The 19,979-nt window shown below is 45.6% G+C and overlaps 1 protein-coding gene across 1 annotated transcript in view; it reads left to right on the plus strand.

Annotated features, from left to right (window-relative positions):
• The window catches only part of Slc7a14 (solute carrier family 7 member 14), a 115,305-nt gene that overhangs the window by 75,724 nt on the left and 19,602 nt on the right, over positions 1–19,979 (plus strand). Inside the window, exons 3-5 of the mRNA XM_031376490.1 lie at positions 4,889–5,125; positions 8,109–8,326; positions 18,561–18,707. Of these exons, the coding sequence (XP_031232350.1) occupies positions 4,889–5,125; positions 8,109–8,326; positions 18,561–18,707 (602 nt within the window). The remainder of the gene's footprint in view (positions 1–4,888; positions 5,126–8,108; positions 8,327–18,560; positions 18,708–19,979) is intronic.

Here is a 19,979-nt window from a genome sequence, read left to right on the forward strand (position 1 = left end):
GGGAGGGAGGGAGGGAGGGAGGGACAGAGGGGCCCTCTCCTGCTCCTTGAGTGGTAGTGTTGAAAAGTCCTTGGAGAGAGAGTAGCAAGCTGTCACCACCTCCCCTCCCTCTCTCTATCCTTTCTGCCAGAGGTCTTTGCAGCCCAGGTACCAGCCTCACCTTGAGAAAGAGAGGCCGTTCTCATAAGAGATTAGCAAGAAGTGGGAGATTTCTCACTCTTTCTCACGGAAGGCCTGGAGCAGAACACATGGTTTCTATTAAAGACACAAAGCCCAGGAAGAAAAGTGTCCCGGTTCTGTTTCAGAAGTGCATTGAGCAGACACAGCCTGGGCTAGACACTAGAATGATTCCCAGTGGTCCGACAATGCTGAGTCCCTGAAACCATCAGCAACTCAGGTGTCAACACTCATTTACATCTCTTAACCCTCCTCTGATGCAAATGCTCCTGCCTCAACACTCCAAGAGGTGCTGCTGGCCAAGACATTCCCTCTGTAAACAGAAGCAATAGAGCCATGAACGGTTCCCTAGCTTATACAAGGGACCATACATGTGTCCATCCAAGACCCTAAGCAACCTATACAATAGGCATGATAGACATTTTTCAGGTGGGGGTCTAAGGCCCAGAAAGGACCAACGTGGGTCAAATGATTAGCTCAGGAGACAGCTAACCCTCAGAACATTAGACACAGCCATTCCACTATTAGACACCACCCAGTCTGTTAGACACAACCAGCTGAGCCCCGAATCAGCTACGATTACTAAACATAGCATAAGCAAACCACAAGAAAGGCTTGAACTCATCATAAGGTGGAAAGTATGCCTCCAGGAATCTCAGAAACACTCTCACAGATGAGAATTTCAAGGAAAAATAGTAGGTGTGTAGGCTATTCATGCATTACTGAACAAATCATTCCACTTGACCTGATTTAGGGGTCAATTCTCCATTAGGATAGCCTATTTCCTTCTCGTTTAAATGTCAGTGTGTTGGAGCCATGGTTTGGGCATTTGGGGGCTCTGTTCCCTACCCAACTTTAATTAGAGTCCTGTGAGGTTCAATAACAGATGGTGTCAGGTTCTCCCTGATTGATGGTGCTGGCTGTCCCTGAACACCGGTAGTTACCGTCCATCCGTGCCCTGGTTTGGCAGAGAAATCATAAGTCTCTTCTTTGACGCACAAAAAGAGAAGTGCTCCCAGACAAATGGCTTCTTTTCCAGACACATTTGTAAAAAATACCTGGGCTTTTGTGACAGGCAACGGATGAGCAAGGTTGCTCAGGTTAGAGCCAGCGGTGGGGAAGTGGGAATGGAGATGCAGCTGGGGGTGCATTGCACCCTAAAAGGAAAACCCAAAACTTTCCTGGCATCAGGAAGAGGGCATAAGGGGCAAGTTTATCTGGATTGTCTGCTTGTAATCCGAGGCTAGAAAAGTATTTCTCAGTCCAGAAACCTGCTTCTCAGGGGAAACGGGTGGGATGGGGACACTTGGGCATCTGGAATTCAATGTCACGGAGGAAACAAATGTTTCCAGCAGGAGCCACATGATTCCTCTCTGAGGTCCTGTAATTTCTCGTCATATCCCAGTCCTAATTACCTTTCGAAAGGACACGCCACCTGGTAATATATATATATGCAAGATAGCTTAGCCCATTGGAGACTAATGAAGGAAACAGATGTTTTATGAAAGTAAGAAAGCAGGTGGCGTCAATCTCAGCCTTTTTTGGAGAAGACACTGTCAAAGCCATGCCTGGGGCTCAGTGGCACATCACACTAGAGTGGTCCAGTGTGGTCCTTCTTACGGCTGAGGGTTGGTAGATAATTAACCCTAAACCAGAGCTGGATGGAGAGGTGAGGAAACACTAACTGATCCATCAACCACCCAAGGGCGGCCCAACAGGGCCTCAGACTGAAGAGCTAGACAATTCTTTCATTAAACATTTCCACTCATGGGCCAGCAAGATGGCTCTTTATTAGTAAAGACCTTTACTGCCGAGCCCCGACAACCTGAATTCAATCCCCCAGAACCAAATAGAGGAAGAAGAGAACTAACTTCTGAGAGTTGTACTCTGACCTCCAAATACACACGCACGCACACACACACACATTTAAGGCCATTTCAAAAATTCTATTCTAATTTCAAGCAACATATCTTTAAAAATTATAAACTGGTCACCAACTCAGAAGCAATTGTAAAATTAAACATTCTATTATTATATGAGATGGATATTCTTGGTTGAATCTTTTGTTGCTGTTCTAGGACAACAAATCATCTTCAACAATTAAAGAGTTAGCATATTAAATTATTTTTTTGGTTTTTCCAGACAAGGCTTCTCTGTGTAATCCTGGCTGTCCCTATCTGTCCTGGGCTCTGTTGGCCGGGCTGGCCTCAAACTCAGAGACCCACCTGTGAGAGTGTTTGTGCACCTAATGGTTTTCCTTGATGGGATATAAAAGAAGTTAAGCTTTTGTTTCTTTTTATTTTTGATGGTTTTATTCCTATATCAATGCCATAATAATCTCCCAACCCTCTCTTTTCATTTCCCCATGTCGATTGACTACCTTCCTCTCATCTAGTCCCCTTCTGCTTCCATGTTGTTCGTGTGTGTGTGTGTGTGTGTGTGTGTGTGTGTAAGACTCCCTGAGTTTAATTAGGTTATCATATGAGCGTGGAGAGGGGAACTGTTCAATGAAGCATGGATGGTCTATTGGTGGCTACACCACTGAAGAAGAGCATTCTGCTCCTCCAGAATCCGTTAGCTCCCGCTAGCCCCCAGGGAGGTATGAAGCCTCATTAACCCTTCACCCATCTGGGATGGAGTAGACAGGCCCATCTCATCCAGGAAGCCACAGGTGCTGTTCTTGTAACTGTAATGGCCATGTCAAATCCAGAAGACTGGTTCATAGCACTCTTTATAGCCCACTGAGTCCAATCAGTACTGGGCATACATATGTGCATGGATGCAGGCATATCTACTGGAGCATCAGCAACCTACTAGAGGTCACATCCATAAAAAATGGCTCCTCCCTCTCTTCCGGCAGCCATCACTGCCAATAGCTCTCACTTAGGGTTGGGGCCTCATAACCGCTCCGGTGGTGGAACGGTCACTGGCTTGATCTTGTGCAGAGCTTGTACAAGCGCTTGTGGATGTAATGGCCCTGTCCTGTCCGGAAGACAATGTTTCCTTATTCTGTCTCTTACATTCTTCCATGATATTCTCTGAGCTGTCCAATTGGGGCTGTATGCTAATTCTCCTTATTAATAACTATGTCTTTATCTAAGCACTTCTGCCTTCCCCTTGGGTACAGAGCAGCATCTTGATAGCTAGCTTAAAGTATCACTCTCAACGAAAGAGCATCTTCTGTGATGCGTAAAACTAAAAGAAAAATGTCACGGTGCAGTCTAACCCAACATCTTCAGTGGGATCAGCCTGAGTTAGACGTGCACTCAGGACTTCTCCCACCTAGAGAATATAATGGAAATGTTCAACAAATGAGGATTTTTCTAATCCAAGTTCACTTCTCAACAGTTCAGGAGAATTTGTTCTCATCATCTTCCCAAGTACAATGTTCAAAAGAGTTTTGAAAGCCAGCCAGAGTAATGCACACCTATAATCCCGGCACTTGGGAGGAAGAGGTGGTAGGATTATGATTAGATAGAGGATAGCCTGATCTACATAGTAAGTCAAAGGCCAGCCAGGGCTACTAGCCTGGTTAGCTTTTCTTGTCAATTCTATCTATCTGAGAGTCATCTGGGAAGAGGGAGTTGAGAGATTGTTCAGTCCAGACTGTCCTGCGGGGATTTCTTGGTTGTTATAAAGAAGGCAGCTCACTGTAGGCAGTACTAACTAGGCAAGTGGTCCCAGGATGTACAAGAAAGCTGACTAAGCACAAGCCAGAGACGGCAAGCCAGTGAGCCGTGTTCTCCATGGTTCCTGCTGCTAAGTCCTCTCATGACTTCTTTTAAAAATAGATTGTGCCCTGCACGTGTAAGCTTTCCTTCCTGTGTTGCTTCTGGTCAGAGTGCTTCATCACAGAAACAGAAACCAAACGAGAATGGCTACACAATGAGAGTCCTCTCTCAAGAGGTCCGAAGAACAAACAACCAAACTATGTTTCTTAGGAAATGGTTAGAATGGCTTGGAGTGGTGTCACATCCGCACTGTCCACATAACAATGCTTTAGTCAGTGCTAGCCACCTACATGATTTTAGTCCCGTAAGACCTTCTTGGAACTGAAAAGTTGCTACTGACTAGGCCCTGAAGCTGTGGTAACCCTGTCCTGTCTACCATGCTGCCATGTCTGTGGTGACATAGCTGCAGACCCACCGCTCTGCCAGCAGTATAAAGGCATAATGCATTCAGCTGTGTATAGGACATAGTACTTGATAAGGATAGTAAATGCTTCCATTGCTGGCTTTGGGTTCATGATGCACTCTTTTTTATCAGTATGTTAAGGTTCACCCTTACTTATAAAATGGAAATTTCACAGTGAAGCAGTGTGCCACATTGCACCAGCAGTGCACATAGCTAGTATTCATTGTGTCTCTTCCTTCTAGAGCTTTCTCTTGCATTTCATTCATTCATCATGGCCCTCGTGGTAATGGGCTGTATGATACGCATTTATTAATGGCATATGTAGGTTTATGGCCTAGGTATGTAGCAAGCTATTCCAACTAGGTTTGTACAAGCACACCGCAGTACTCTCGTAGCAAGGAAGTTACCTAATAACACATTTCACAGACCATGTCTCCATCATTCAGTGGTGTATGACTATACATACATTTCTGAGTATTGGTGCCAACGGGGCAGAGGTTCTTAGTATCGTCTTCCGGCACCAAGATGTTAGCTTTATCTCCAGAAGCCCACCACCTGTTTTCTTTGTCCCTTGCAGGTGTGTGCTATGCAGAGTTTGGAGTTCGAGTCCCCAAGACCACAGGATCTGCCTACACCTACAGCTATGTCACCGTTGGGGAGTTCGTGGCATTTTTCATCGGCTGGAACTTGATCCTGGAGTACCTGATTGGCACGGCGGCTGGCGCCAGTGCCCTGAGCAGTATGTTTGACTCCCTGGCAAACCACACCATCAGCCGCTGGATGGTGGACACCGTGGGAACCCTCAACGGCCTGGGTGAGATGGCACGGTCCTTCCCCTAACATGCAAATTCATGAGCCAGATGAGTAGATTCCCCTGCAGCTGGGCGGTGGTGGTGCACACCTTTAATCCCAGCAGTTGGGAGGCAGAAGCAGATGGATTTCTGAATTCGAGACAAGCCTGGTCTACAGAGTGAGTTCCAGGGCAGCTAGGGCTACACAGAGAAACCCTGTCTCAAAAAAACAAAACAAAACAAAACAAAACAAAAATAAAGCAAACAAACAAGCAGCTTGGAGGCTGGAGGGACTGCTCAGTGAGTAACGTGTTTGCTGGGCAAGCAGGAGACCTGAGTTTGATATCCTCAGAACACACACGCACACATGCATGTGCACACATACACACATGCATGTGCATACACACACACACATACACCAATTTGGGAAAATGTGTCAAGAACTTTAAATGTTTCCTTTTGTTTTTACAAAGCAATTCTTCACCCTAAGTAAGTTATTCTAATTTTCATGAATACTTCATTCAAAAAGATGTTCATCCCAGTCTTTGAAGGATGCATACCCCCTTATCTGAGATTCTTGGAACCAATAGTTTTTGAATTCTGAGGTTTTTTTTCTGACTTTGAAATACATACCTATAAATGATAAGACACTCGGATTGGCAAGTGATACCCAGGTCTGACATAAAGTTCATTAGCTCTTCATCTACCTCTCCGACACATGGCCTGAAGATAATATTATTCAATATATTGTATGAAGTTTCATTGTACGTGTGAATTTTGTCACTTGTGGCATTGTGGTGACCACTCAAAAAGTTTCAGATTCCAGAGCATCTAAAATTTTGAATTTTTAGATTACAAGTGCTCAACTCTGATAATTTTAAAAAGTTCTTCAGTGGGACAAATGGTCAGGCCATGTGACTTGTGGATGCATACTATGTGACTGGCAACTGAAAGGATGACTAAAGAGGACATAGGATGAACAACATATTAAGTTATAATGTAACGTCACATATCAAAGGACGTAGGTTGTACTGTATGTGCATCCTGCCAATAACTATATAAAACTAAAATCAATGCAACCTAAGGAATTAGAGAAACTTCACCGTGATTTCATCGTAATTTTTTTTATGAATTTTTTTTTATAAATAAATGTTTTCACTTCCAAATAAACAAAACAGATTCCAGTCCAACCAACTTCTACAGGGCATCCTGTTACTGAACAAGGCCTGAGTGGTCAAAGGTCGTCTAACAAACACCAGGAGGCAGACCAGCTGTGGCTTGCCATCCGATTTGCATCCTGATGCCTGGTACATCCTTCCATATTCATACTGGACTCACAGCATTCAGACTGATAGTTGAAGAAGCTTGGCAGTCTTGCCTCAGAATTTCCCAAGACAGCTGGGGATGGAGCTCAGCAGTACAGTGCTTATGTGGTCACTTTGAGAGCTTGAGTTGAGGGGGGTAGCGGGGAGGAAGGGCAAAAGTAATTCCAAGGCTCTGTCAAATCATTTGACTTCAGTTGCACTTACCTCAAAAACTACTTAACAAAAATGCTGACCAGAGCTGAAGAGATGGCTCAGTGTTTAAGAGCTCTTGCTGGCTTTCCTTCCAGAGGACCTGAGTTTAGCTCCCAGGATCCACATAAGATGGCTCACAACCTCCTGTAACTCAGCTTCAGGACATCCAAGCCTATGTCCTCTACCTGCATGCACTCATGTGACAGGCTCACATACAAGCACACACACAGAGAGAAAGAGGGAGAGAGAGAGACAGAGAGAGAGACAGAGAGAGACAGAGAGACAGAGAGAGACAGAGAGACAGAGAGACAGAGAGACAGAGAGACAGAGAGAGACAGAGAGGCAGAGAGAGACAGAGAGACAGAGAGAGACAGAGAGAGAGACAGAGAGACAGAGACAGATAGAGACAGAGACAGAGAGAGAGACAGAGACAGAGACAGAGAGAGACAGAGAGAGACAGAGAGAGACAGAGAGAGAGACAGAAAGAGAGACAGAGAGACAGAGACAGAGAGAGACAGAGAGGCAGAGACAGAGAGAGACAGAGAGGCAGAGACAGAGAGAGACAGAGAGAGAGATAGAGAGAGAGACAGAGAGATACAGAGAGACAGAGACAGGAGACAGAGACAGACAGAGACAGAGAGACAGAGAGACAGAGACAGAGAGACAGAGAGACAGAGAGACAGAAACAGAGACAGAGAGAGAGACAGAGAGAGACAGAGAGAGACAAAGAGAGAGACAGAGAGAGACAGAGAGACAGAGAATTACAAATAACAAAAATAAATCTTTTCCCTAAATCCCTGCTCACCCCAGTGCCACAGTAACAGGTATAAAAAAGTATGACTGCATTCAGATCTCATACCGTTTTAATTCTGAAATGACCCAAAATCAGTCATCCATCTCACTCAGTTTGCAGATGAGGCTGCCCGCAAAAGTGCAACTGGAGTCCAGGCTCCCTGGCTGCTGAGGCAATGCCTCCTCCACTCTGTAGAGGGCAGGAGTCCACTGGACAACGGATGGGCCAAGGCACCAGGACCTGTGCATCAACAGGACCTGTGCCTCAGGCATCTTCTCTCTGTAAGCCCACACACTGCAAATGAGAAGCCACCAAAATGGCTTTCAAATATGCACATTTTTAAAACGTACCAATAAAGAAAAGGTTGGGGAAGTGGGGAATCATACAAATTACAAAGCTAACAATAATGAAGATGGAGGAGTTTTCAAAGAACGTGTTAGACCTATCTAGGTGCCCCAGATGTCCCAAGGTGCTCCTGACTGTCTATGTGCTTGCTGTGCCTCTACAAGTACACTGTGACTGTGGCGTGTCCTGAATTCCGATCTATTGCATAAAGTCACCTTCCTTACCTGTGTCCCAAACTTCCTCATTTGCAGATAAACAAACTGCTTAGGGACCCTAACAGTGAAGTGTTATGTGTCCAGAGAGAGAGACAGACAGACTGACCACAGTATTAACGATGTCTTCCTCCTCTAGGGAAAGGCGAGGAATCATACCCAGACCTTCTGGCTCTGGTGATTGCAGTCATCGTGACCATCATCGTGGCTCTGGGAGTGAAGAACTCCGTGGGCTTCAACAATGTTCTCAATGTGCTGAACCTGGCAGTGTGGGTGTTCATCATGATCGCAGGCCTCTTCTTCATCAATGGCAAATACTGGGCTGAGGGCCAATTCCTGCCCCATGGCTGGTCAGGGGTGAGTTTATTCTCGGAGGCTAGAATGCCTTCCATGCTGGGAAGAGTTTAAGACACATTTTCAAAAGGAAATGTGTTCTTCTAATTGGCGTGTTCCGAAGAAGTGTTTCAATTCTGAACTCGTTTACTGGCTGTTTCGTTGAGACCCTAGTCCACACAGGTAACAATAGCAGTACTGACATGGTGCTGTCTCTCTCAACCTGCCTACCTCCATGCTAAGGGCTGCATGCATTGTCTCATCGCAATAACTTTGGGCGGGGGAAATACTCACCAGTGGGACTAAAGGATGAAAACATTCACACCCAGAGAGATCCAGTGACTCCCTGTTAAGCACTGTGTGTGGCAGAATCAGAACCCAAAGCCAGGAGTATTGGAACCAAAGACTGTGTAGGAACAGCTCAGTTCTGCTAAGAGAGGCAGCCATGCACAGAAAGAGAGAAACCTTTTTTTTCCGATAAAGAAAATCAGAAGGCTGCCTGGATAGGAAAGGGCTGCGTTTGTCTCAGGGGAAATCATTTATAATCAGACTCTAACATCTGACCTTGGAGAGAGAGTCCCACTGGCATCTGAGGGCAGCAGGGTAGGTTCAGCACAGTGGCAACTCTGAGTCCTGAGAGGCACATAGTCCAGCTAGTGTAGTCAGAGTAAGGCAAGAGGGTGAACTGGACAGAAAGCACATCTTAGATCTCTCCCCAGGACCTGGTGGTGGTAAAATCTGTAAGTCGGGGTAGCAAGTTCTTTATATTAAAAGTGGTTCTAAGTCTCCCCTGACTTCTTCCTACAGCAGGCCTGAAAAATATTTATTTTGTGCATGTATTGGTAAAAAAAATCATCAGACTTTGTTTGATGGTGGAGCATAAATCAGAAATTTTCCAGATGGAGGGATCTTAGAAGTCCCCAGGCCCTGTCCCTTGATTTCACACGTGAATGACCATCCAGAGGCCCAGAGAGGTACATCAGCCTTATTGTGGAATAAATAAAGTGCAGGGCTCTACTCAATTTGCTTTTGTAGTTTTGCTTAGACTGGTTTTCCTCCAAGATGTCCGGGGATCAGAAATCACTCTTGGAGAACACTCAAAATAACTTCTGTTTATTCCGAGCCGTGTCATGCTACTCGGTGCAGAGAAATAAGCAAGTCGTTTAAGCCAAAACCGAGTCTGCTGCTTTTCTGTAGGAATTCCACAGAATCACAAAGCGCATCTCTCCTCTAAAAGAGGACAAAGAGGCAGTGTTGGATTCCGAGTCTACATTCTCTTATGATACAAATTGTTCTTCTCCTATCACACAAGAGAAACAACAAATTATAAGAGAGGAAAGGAGGAATTTCTCCCTGGACCCAAACTGCATTTTCACATGTAACTCCTGAAAGCTGTCTCACTCGTTTCTCAAGGCTGTGAGGGATGACTGGCTGAAGGACTTACTGGAAGACCCTGGGCACCGGTTCACGGCTGTGCTCTTAGCTCTTCTCATTATCAAGGGAGGAGACAAACTTGAACCTAATGCCTACCAAAAAGGGTACCCTCTTGGCTGCTTTTGTGTAGTACTGTGAAAGTCCTAGCTGCCGTTCGAGATGCCTGCTCCATCCCTGTTACCCTGCTCTAACAGCCAAACATTATACAGGCGATGTTTATCCCCACGATGCACTTGGAGAGCTCAAGGCTCAGAGCTACCAGTATTGAGATCTTACTTCACTTAGTCAAGGCAAGGGGCTAAAGTCCCTGCCCATGGCTGGCAACCAATCTTCCATACTTTCTTTAAGCTTTCAGGAAGAATTAAAATATTGGAATTTTTTTTATTATGTGTATGGATATTTTGCCTGCGTGTATGTCTGCGCACCGTGTGCATGCAGTACCAGCAGAGGCCAGAGGAGAGAGCAAAGCCCCCGGGACTGGTAATGTTAGCCACTCTGTGAATGAAGCCCCCGTGCTGTGGAAGAGACACTGCTGCTTTTAACTACAGAACCATCTCCCCAGCCCTGAAATGGAGTCTTGGAGCTGAAAGAAACAGAGATAGCAAGTTCTATCTTCACTCAGGCGTTAGACACAGTAGTTCAGCCCACTGTGAGGACCAGGACTGCACGGCTCTCTGTATGAGCCTTTCCTTTCCTCTGGTGTTCTGTTCTGGGGTCTTCATTCTCCTTGGGGGGTGTCTTCGCCCTGCTTCAGGGATTCTATGCCTCGTCTAATCAGGAGGCCACTACTTCAAGGACTCATCAGACCTATCTCTGGGAGTCCCAATTTATGTACCCTGGATTCTTTCTCACTTGCTTTTCTAGAAAGAAAAGAAGGTCTAAATTTAGTCATAAAAAAAGAAAAGGAAGGCTGGCCTTTCTACCACTTAGCGTTTTCTTCGTGACCAACTCTAACATGTGTTCGTTTATTCTTCACAAGAGCCCTAGGGAGAACAACAATGATCTCCACTTTTACACAAAATAACTGATATTTAAATTATCCAGTATAACAGTTCTAGTAAGCAAGAGAGTTAGAATTTCATTCTAGTGCTGAGTGACCCAAAGTCCAGGGGATTCACGCACCATCCCCTGGTTCACACCCCGTGAGACCATACAGCTTTGTTTAAACCTCTGGCCACTGACCTCCCTGTGTCACCGGCCAAAACAGCCTGGATGAGAACTTGGATTTTTTAACTGCATATTTATTCTCCCTAGAGGAAATAAATGTATGTCCCTGTGCTGGGACCAAAGGGGGAAAAAAAAAAGAAAGTGTTATCTAAGTGCAGTGGACACGTGTGAGATATTGACTCATCTCCCTGTTCTCTGCCTGGCCCTGGATTTCTGCTTCGCCCACGTCCCCCCTAGTGAAGCAACCTGGCCTTGCTCTTCCTCAGCTTTGCTTACAGATCATTTTTCTGGTCCAGAAAGGCCACTGTGAGTTTAAGTCACATACTCTAAAAGCCCAACACCTTCTCGAGACTCAGTCATCCTCCACAGTGGTAGAGGCATTTCCCACTCTTGCCTAGCAAACGTCAACACTACTGTATTTTCTTACTTGGCAGCTGCAGGAATGTCTGTGCTGCTCAGAGAAACTGAATCCTACTGCTAACTAGGGGACTAGTGAAGAGTTCCAGACGTGCTGGGGTGCACTGTGCTTTAGGGACAAGAGGGTGAGGAAACAAGCAAGGATCCTGAAGGCGCCATTACAGTGAGTTAAGCATAACTCACAAGTGCCATGAAAAGGTTAATGAACCACCAGTCCTCTGGCAATGGGGCCCCCCCAGTCCTCTTCCAGCCATCTCCTTCCAAAGCAAATAGCTTAAAGAATGGTTTACTCACTTAAAGGTTCTGGGTCAAATGCTTCTCTGGTCTTGAAGAGCTTAAGAACAACAAACATTTTCCCCTATATCAAGTGACTCTGGCCCTCAGTTGAACCCCTGCTTCCATCTGCAGTTTCTCAGCCCCTGAACACTGTTGGATGTGTGTGCCCTTCGTGTTATTTGTTCTTGATGCTATCTTATGGTTTTTCTTTAACCAAATAAGATGTTTTACCAGCACAAATAGCTCCCAGGAAAATAGTCCATAGTAAGAACTTGTGAGGAATTCTGAAGGCCTCCAAGGGAAAAAGCTATTATTTTTCATGGTCTCCTTGTCTGAATCCATTTGTTGGAACCTATTAGCACATTCCACTGTCACTGTGGACAGGCTGCTAATAGAGCTGGGGGCATGCGGGTGGTTGAAAATGCTATTTACATTGTCGGTTGGTCTTGTCACCTTGGCAGTAAATTAGACAAAGGTGCCTAATTATTTTCCAGCGTCTGAAGCTTCTCAAGACAATATGGAAAACCCACCTCATCCTAATCACTCACAAATATCACCAAAGTCCGGGCAGCCATTAGGGACCCTGCACGTTGAGTAGTGCGCCCTTCATGACAGTGCCTTTGTCAACTACGTAAGCAACACCCCTCTGCGTGATGTGATGCTCCTCTGCAGAGCTGTTGGCAGGGGCGAGCTTGTTCTGAGTCCTGTGGGTAAGCATCTGCCCTGGCTTAGCGCATACAGGTTTTTCATACATTATAGGTAACCCGATCATCAATGCCGATGGCCAGCTGAGATCTAGAGAGAGTGAGGAAGAAAGCAGCTTTAGTGATCACTCTGTTGTTTCTTTGTTCTTACATTTGTTAGAGAGAGAAACAGAGAGAGACACACAGAGAGAAACAGAGAGAAAAAACAGAGAGAGAGAAAAAAACAGAGACAGAGAGACAGAGAGAGGGGGAAGAATTAATCTAACCAAGTAGCTGAGCATGACAGTGTACACCCATAGTCCCAGAGACACAGTTAAGTGACTCGTGACTTTAGAGAGCATTCAGGATCACGTAGGGAAATCTTTTCTCAAAGTGAAACAGAAAACTATCTCTCCTAAAAGATGTCCTTTCTGCTGATTTTGTTTATTTTACCTGTCTTATTACTCTGGAGTCTATTTAACTGTGTGTATTAGACCCTAAGCTTATGGATGGCAATGGTTGCCTCAAACTCCCCAGATGCCCTCAAATGCCCTGGGTTTCATTCATCTGGAAAACAGAAGCACTTGCGTTTTGTAAATAATATAGATACTTATTAATATTTTTTCAGTTTATTTCTACAGTCCAAGTTACAGTTGTGGTCCAGCAGTATCCCCGGGACTTCAAGCCCATGAGCCCAAGCTTGGAGTACTTTCTTCTTCTTATCAAGCTCAGTGCTTGGCACATGGTAGCACTTAACATAAATGTGTCATAATTCCAAGTAGAAGAGGAGTTCAAAATTGTGCCCTTGGGCTTCATCCACCCTAGAAAAATTCACAGTACTAATAATAGTACTGACAATAAAAGCTAATTTGTATTGAGCACATGCCACATTCTGTGGTGTAATTTATCTCATTTAATCTTTAAAATCACCCTGTGAGTTGTTATTACGTTTCCCATTTTAGTGATGAGGAAAATGAGCACCAACAGATTAGAAACTCACCTTAGGTCATCCAGTCAGTTTAGGACACACTCAACCAAGCCTCTTGATCTACAAAGACTACACACCTAGCAGGTCTAGTCACACCTCATGTATGACTCCGGCATCCCCTTTGGAGAGCACAATGCTGATTTCCTTCCAGACGGAGCATGGCTGGTCCTTTCACTGCTTTCAGAGTGATGGAGGAAAGTGATCCTGCATCCATTCCACCAAATCTTCTGCTTTATAGGTCAGACTCTCAGGCTCCCTCCTCATGCTGCCTGGCTCCCACGCCTCTCACCTTCTCAGGTAGATTTACCTTAGTCTATCTCATTGTGCCAAGTCACTGTACATTTATAAAAGAGGTGTGCGTGTGTGTGTGTGTGTGCGCGCGCGTGTGTGTTATATGCTTATGTGTGTCCATATATGTGAACACGTGTATGTGCATTCACATGTATTTTGTATTTGTGTGTTTGTGTATGTGTGTGTGTATGTGTGTGTGTGTGTGTGTGTGTGTGTGTGTGTGAAGAAGCAGGAGGAAGAGGAAAAGGAGGAAGAAAAGGAAGAGGAAGAGGAAGAAGAAGAAAAAGAGGGTGTACCCCCACCCACCCACTCCCACCTCCCTGCCCTCGCATTCCCCTACACTGGGGCTTTGAGCCTTCATGGGACAAAGGACCTCTTTTCCCACTGATGACTGACAAGCCCATCCTCTACTACATATACTGCTGTAGGCATGGATCCCTCCATTTGTACTCTTTGATTGGTGGTTTAGTCCCATGGGAACTCTGGGGGGTCTGGTTAGTTGATATTGTTGTTCTTCCTATGGGGAGGCAAAATTCTTCAGCTCCTTCAGTCCTTTCTCTAACTCCTCCATTGGGGACCCCGTGGTCAGTTCAATGGTTGGTTGAGAGCATCCACCTCTGCATGTGTCAGACTGTCAGAGCCTCTCAGGAGACAGCTATATCAGGATCCTGTCAGCAAGCACTTGTTGGCATGGCATCCACAATAGTGTCTGGGTTTGGTGACTGTATTTGGAATGGATCCCCAGGTGGAGCAGTCTCTGGATGGTCTTTCCTTCAGTCTCTGCTCCACACTTTGTCTCTGTATCTCCTCCCATGGCTATTTTGTTCCCCATTCTAAGAAGGACAGAAGTATCCATACTTTGTTCTTCCTTCTTCTTGGACTTCATGTGGTCTGTGAATTGTATCTTAGGTATTCTGAGTTTTTGGGCTAATATCCACTTATCAGTGAGTGCATACCATGTGTGTTCTTTTGGGATGGGTTACCTCACCCAGGATGATATTTTTAAGTTCATTCCATTTCCCTATGAATTTCATGAAGTCATTGTTTTTAATCGCTGAGTAGTACTCCATTGTGTAAATGTACCACATTTTCTGTATCCACTCCTCTGTTGAAGGACATCTGGGTTATTTCCAGCTTCTGGCTATTATAAATAAGGCTGCTATGAACATAGTGGAGCATGGGTCCTTGTTATATGTTGGAGCATCTTCTGAGTATATGCCCAGAATGGAGTGGTATTGCTAGGTCCCCAGGTAGTACTATGTCCAATTTTCTGAGGAACCAACAGAGTGATTTCCAGAGTGGTTGTACCAGCCTGCAATCCTACCAGGAATAGAGGAGTGTTACTCTTTCTCCACATCTTGTCAGCATCTGCTGTCACCTGAATTTTTGGTCTTAGCCATTCTGACTGATGTGAGGTGGAATCTCAGGGTTGTTTTGATTTGCATTTCCCTGATGTCAAAGGATGTTGAACATTTCTTTAGGTGCTTCTCAGCCATTTGATATTCCTCAGTTGATAATTCTCTATTTAGCTCTGTACCCCATTTTTAATAGGGTCATTTGATTGTCTGGAGTCTATTTTTCTTGAGTTCTTTGGATATATTGGATATTAGCTGTCTATCAGATGTAAGATTAGTAAAGATCTTTTCCCAATCTGTTGGTTGTCGTTTTGTCCTCTTGACAGTGTCCTTTGCCTTACAGAAGCTTTGTAATTTTATGAGGTCCCATTTGTTGATTCTTGATCTTAGAGCATAAGCCATTGGTGTTCTGTTCAGGAACTTTTCCCCTGTGCCCATGTGTTCGAGTCTCTTCCGGTTTCAATGTATCTGGTTTTATGTGAAGGTCCTTGATCCACTTGGACTTGAGCTTTGTACAAGGAGATAAGAATGGATCGATTTGTTCTTCTACATGCTGAGCCAGCACCATCTGTTGAAAATGCTGTCTGTTTTCCTCTGGATGATTTTAGCTCCTTTGTCAAAGATTAAGTGACCATAGGTGTATGCGTTCATTTCTGGGTCTTCAGTTCTATTCCATTGATCTTCCCGCCTGTCTCTGTACCAACACCATGCAGTTTTTATCACTAATGCTCTGTAGTATAGCTTGAGGTCAGGGATGGTGATTTCCCCCAGGGTTTTTTGTCATTCCAAATGAATTTGAGAATTGCTGTTTCTAACTCTGTGAAGAATTGAGTTGGAATTTTGATGAGGATTGCATTGAATCTGTAGATTGCTTTTGGCAATATTATGCAGAAATTTTAAATTTTAAAGCAATTCTACTGAAATGAACTAATACATACTCTTAAATTGTGTCATAATGACATCATACTTCTTTATTAGTATCTATATCAAAAACTATCATAATTTAGATAAGCATAAACAATTTTTCTTTTTATTGGATATTTTCTTTACATTTCAAATGTTATCCCCTTTCCCAGTTTCCCCTCTGCAAACCCCCTATCCCATGTCCCCTTACCCTGCTTCTATGAGGATGCTCCCCCACTCACTCACCCACTCCTGCCTTACCACCCTAACATTCCTTTACACTGGGGCATCAAGCCTTCACAGGTCCAAGGGCCTCCCCTCCCATTGATGCCAGATAAGGCCTCTTCAGTTCCTTCAGTCCTTTCCCTAACTCCTCCATTGGGGTCCCTGTGTTCATTCAGGTGGTTGGCTGTGAGCATCCACCTCTGTATTGGTCAGGCTCTGGCAGAGCCTCTCAGGAGACAGCTATATCAAGCTCCTGTCAGCAAGCACTTCTTGGCATCAGCAATAGTGTCTGGGTTTGGTGTCTGCATGTGGGATGGATCCCCAGGTGGGGCAGTCTCTGGATGGCTTTTTCTTCAGTCTCTGCTCCACTCTTTGTCCCTGTATTTCCTTTAGACTGAAGCAATCCTGGGTTAACATTTTGGAGATGGATGGGCGGGCATGACCCCGGAGTCATGCCTAACCTCTGGATATGGTCTCGACAGGTTCTCCCTCCCCTTTGTGGGGTATTTCAGCTAATGTCATCCCCGTGGGATCCTGGGAGGCTCTTGCTTTCCTGGCATCTGGGAACATCTGGTTGCTACCCTCAGTTCTCCTTTCCCCATTGCTACACACCTCTGTTCAATTTCCTCACCCTCTGTACATCTCCTCCATCTCCTCCCATAGTTGGTTCTGCTCCTCTGTTTCCCCTCCCCCAACAATTTTTCAATATCTCTGCAAAGGTCTCATGATGTGACATTTTCTGGTTCTAGTCATGACAAAAATTATAGTGCATCCTTAATCAAAAGAAACCCCAGAATTTAATTAAAGACTAGCTATAATAAATATGTGATTCTTTTCCAGAAAAAAAAGTCACAACATTACTATGATACCACTACCCACCCCCGAATCAGAAATCCTAGGTTAGGAGTCTGGAACATCACAAACCCAGTTGGGATCCTCCATATGAAACGGCCCCATTTTAGAGTTGGGCAAAGGTTACTCTGGGGGAGATTATCATTTTTATGGCACATTTTACTAGCTCTAGTATCCAGTATTTTAGTCTGTGCTAATGAAGAAGTCAGTGGGGAAGGTTATGAATGAACACTTCAGTCCCTTACAAACCGCATGTGGAAAGGGAGGAAAGCGGTTCTCTACACATGCTCCATCCTCCTGGACCCCTGTCAGGGACCAGAGTTTGTGTCTTCATCCAGGACACACCAGTTTATCCTCCCCTACAAAAGCATCTCAACTATTTGAAGAAGCACGGTTTCACTTTCAGTTGAGAGGGAAGCTATCAAGGTTAGGAAAGCACACCTAAAATAGAGTCACATGGTCCCCGGATGGAAGGATTTCAGTGACATGGTGACTAAGGTCCAGTCACTTTGGAGGTCACCTCAATCCTGCAGACAGACACCAGCAAAAGTTGCTGGGTAATTGGCATCTGCCCACCTTTACCCAGCCACCTCATACCCGCTGTAGGTCATTCAAACCCCAAATGGAACAGAAAACCAAACAGTCCCCCCTCAAAGGCACGGGAAATCTAAACCTCACAACCTAGAAGTTACTGCAGAGGTGATACATCTCTGAATTGGGGCAGAATAATACTCTGTGCAGAAGTATATGCATGCCAGCCACAGAAGGCCAACAGTTCACCTCCAGTGGATCCATGGTGGTCAAGAGTACCTTGGCACATCCCCCAAAATCCCTTACAAGGATTCACACCGTGGTTGAGTATTGCTGGGTGCAAATAAAACAGAAAGTACAGAATACCTGGGTATCCCAGCGGCAGGAGGTGGCTCAGCGGTCAAGAACCTCACAAGCGGGCTGGCGAGATGGCTCAGCGGGTAAGAGCACTGACTGCTCTTCCGGAGGTCCTGAGTTCGAATCCCAGCAACCACATGGTGGCTCACAACCACCCGTAATGAGATCTGACGCCCTCTTCTAGTGCGTCTGAAGACAGCTACAGTGAATTACTCTGGAGCGAGTGGTGGGGGGGGTAGGGTGGGGCGAACTGGGGCAGGGTGAGCTGGGGTAGGGTGAGCGGGGGCAGGATGAGCGGGGCAGGGCAAGAGGGGCAGCAGAGGTCCTGAGTTCAGTTCCCAGCAGCCACACACGATAGCTCACAGCCATCTATACAGCTACAGTGTACTCATACACATAAAATAAATAAAATAAATCTTATAAAAAAGAAAAAGAACCTGACTAGCATGCACGAGGCCCTGTGTTCAATGACTCCCCCCCCCAAAAAAAATACTGATTTTTTTTTTCCAAAAAAAAAAAAATTTGAAAACATTGACTAATCCAATTTTTATTTGGCCATAAAATTCTCATCTGTATATAACACATGAGCAAACGGCCCCGGGAGGGGGGGGGGGGTTATACAGCAAAAGTAGTGTAGAATCGAATGTGCGTGCTGAACATTAACCATGCCCTGTGCTATTCAGGAGTGTCTGCAGAGCACTGGGTGGCTGTGGGCATCCTGTTTAAGCCATGGTTCTGCCCTCATCTTCTGAGCCTAACAGATGGCGTCATCTACACAGGTGCTGCAAGGAGCAGCCACGTGCTTCTACGCTTTCATTGGCTTTGACATCATTGCCACCACTGGTGAGGAAGCCAAGAACCCCAACACATCCATCCCTTATGCCATCACTGCATCCCTGGTCATCTGCCTGACAGCGTATGTGTCTGTAAGTACCAAATGCTGGTAGGACCTTCTTCCACGACCCTTTATGTTCTATTGTAAAACGTGGCTCTGGGGCTGAGGAGATCACCGTGCAAACACAAGGACGTGACGTCAATTCTGAGAACATACAGGAAAAGCAAAAGTTGGGCGTGGTTGTAGGGGCTGGGGAGACAGACAGACAGATCCCTGGGGCTCACTGGACAGCCAGCTTCCTCGTCTTAGCCGAGTTCCACACCAGTGAGAGACCCTAGCTCAGAGAGAGAGAGAAAGAGAGACAGACAGACAGACAGACAGACAGACACAGAGAAGAAAAAACGTGGACAGCACCTGAGGAATATGCAAGGTTATCTTCCAGCCTCGACACAATGCTCTACACACACCCGGACACACAGGCATACACGCTCGCACAACAGCAACAACTATGGCCATAGGGTTTTGACACCTCCTGACTCAGTACATCAGGTCTCTCACTCCTTGTGTTTTGGTGCTTGCATGGTTTTTCCTTGTGTCGTCCTGTAGTTCTACCTATTGGCAACAAGGGAAAAAAAAAAACCCTCCATACCTCAAAATGGAGGGCAATCAGAGCCCCCGAGCCCTCACCTCAGCCTGTGCCCCTCAAGTCTCCGTCCTCACCCTTCCCTTCGCCTAGGGACAGTGTGCAAGGGCTAGGCTGTTGTCCAAGCCGCTCAGGTCATAGGCTGGCAGTAACGGGTGGTGTGCAAGCAGAAGCATTGTGGCCTCTGTGCATAGGCTTCAATGCTCTTCTGTCTTCTGGGAGCTTCCCGGCAGAGTGAAGAGGCAAGGCTCCCACAGACTGGGGCGAGAGAACACACTGTCCTTGGGAAACACTCCTGCCCTGAAATCTGAAGAAAAGTGCAGTTCTTTTCAGCTCCGTCTTCTGACACCAGCTCAAACACACCCTTGGGGTTCCCCTCAGAACGAAGCCTCTAGCCTGGTCTCCTCAGGACCCACGAGTACGCTCCCACACATACTTCTAATGTTTCACTTCTCGGTCCCTGTGGCAGAATTTCTACCACAGAAACTGTTAGTCTCATCTAACATCTTCTTAGTTCCTGTGACCATCTGACCAGCCATCAGGATCCAAATACTCCCAGTTCCTGAGGTCACCACACGGGGAAAACGCAGCATCCATGGGTTGGCTTTAAAGCAGTTTGCTGGACATCAGCACAAAGATTCTAGTATACTAATCTGAAGAAACATATATGTCTAATAAGCTAAACGTCATTACACTTGGAGTCAGGATGTGGGTACAGTG

The sequence above is a fragment of the Mastomys coucha genome, unplaced genomic scaffold (genome assembly GCF_008632895.1).
Source record: "Mastomys coucha isolate ucsf_1 unplaced genomic scaffold, UCSF_Mcou_1 pScaffold17, whole genome shotgun sequence".
NCBI classification, from domain to species: Eukaryota; Metazoa; Chordata; class Mammalia; order Rodentia; family Muridae; genus Mastomys; species Mastomys coucha.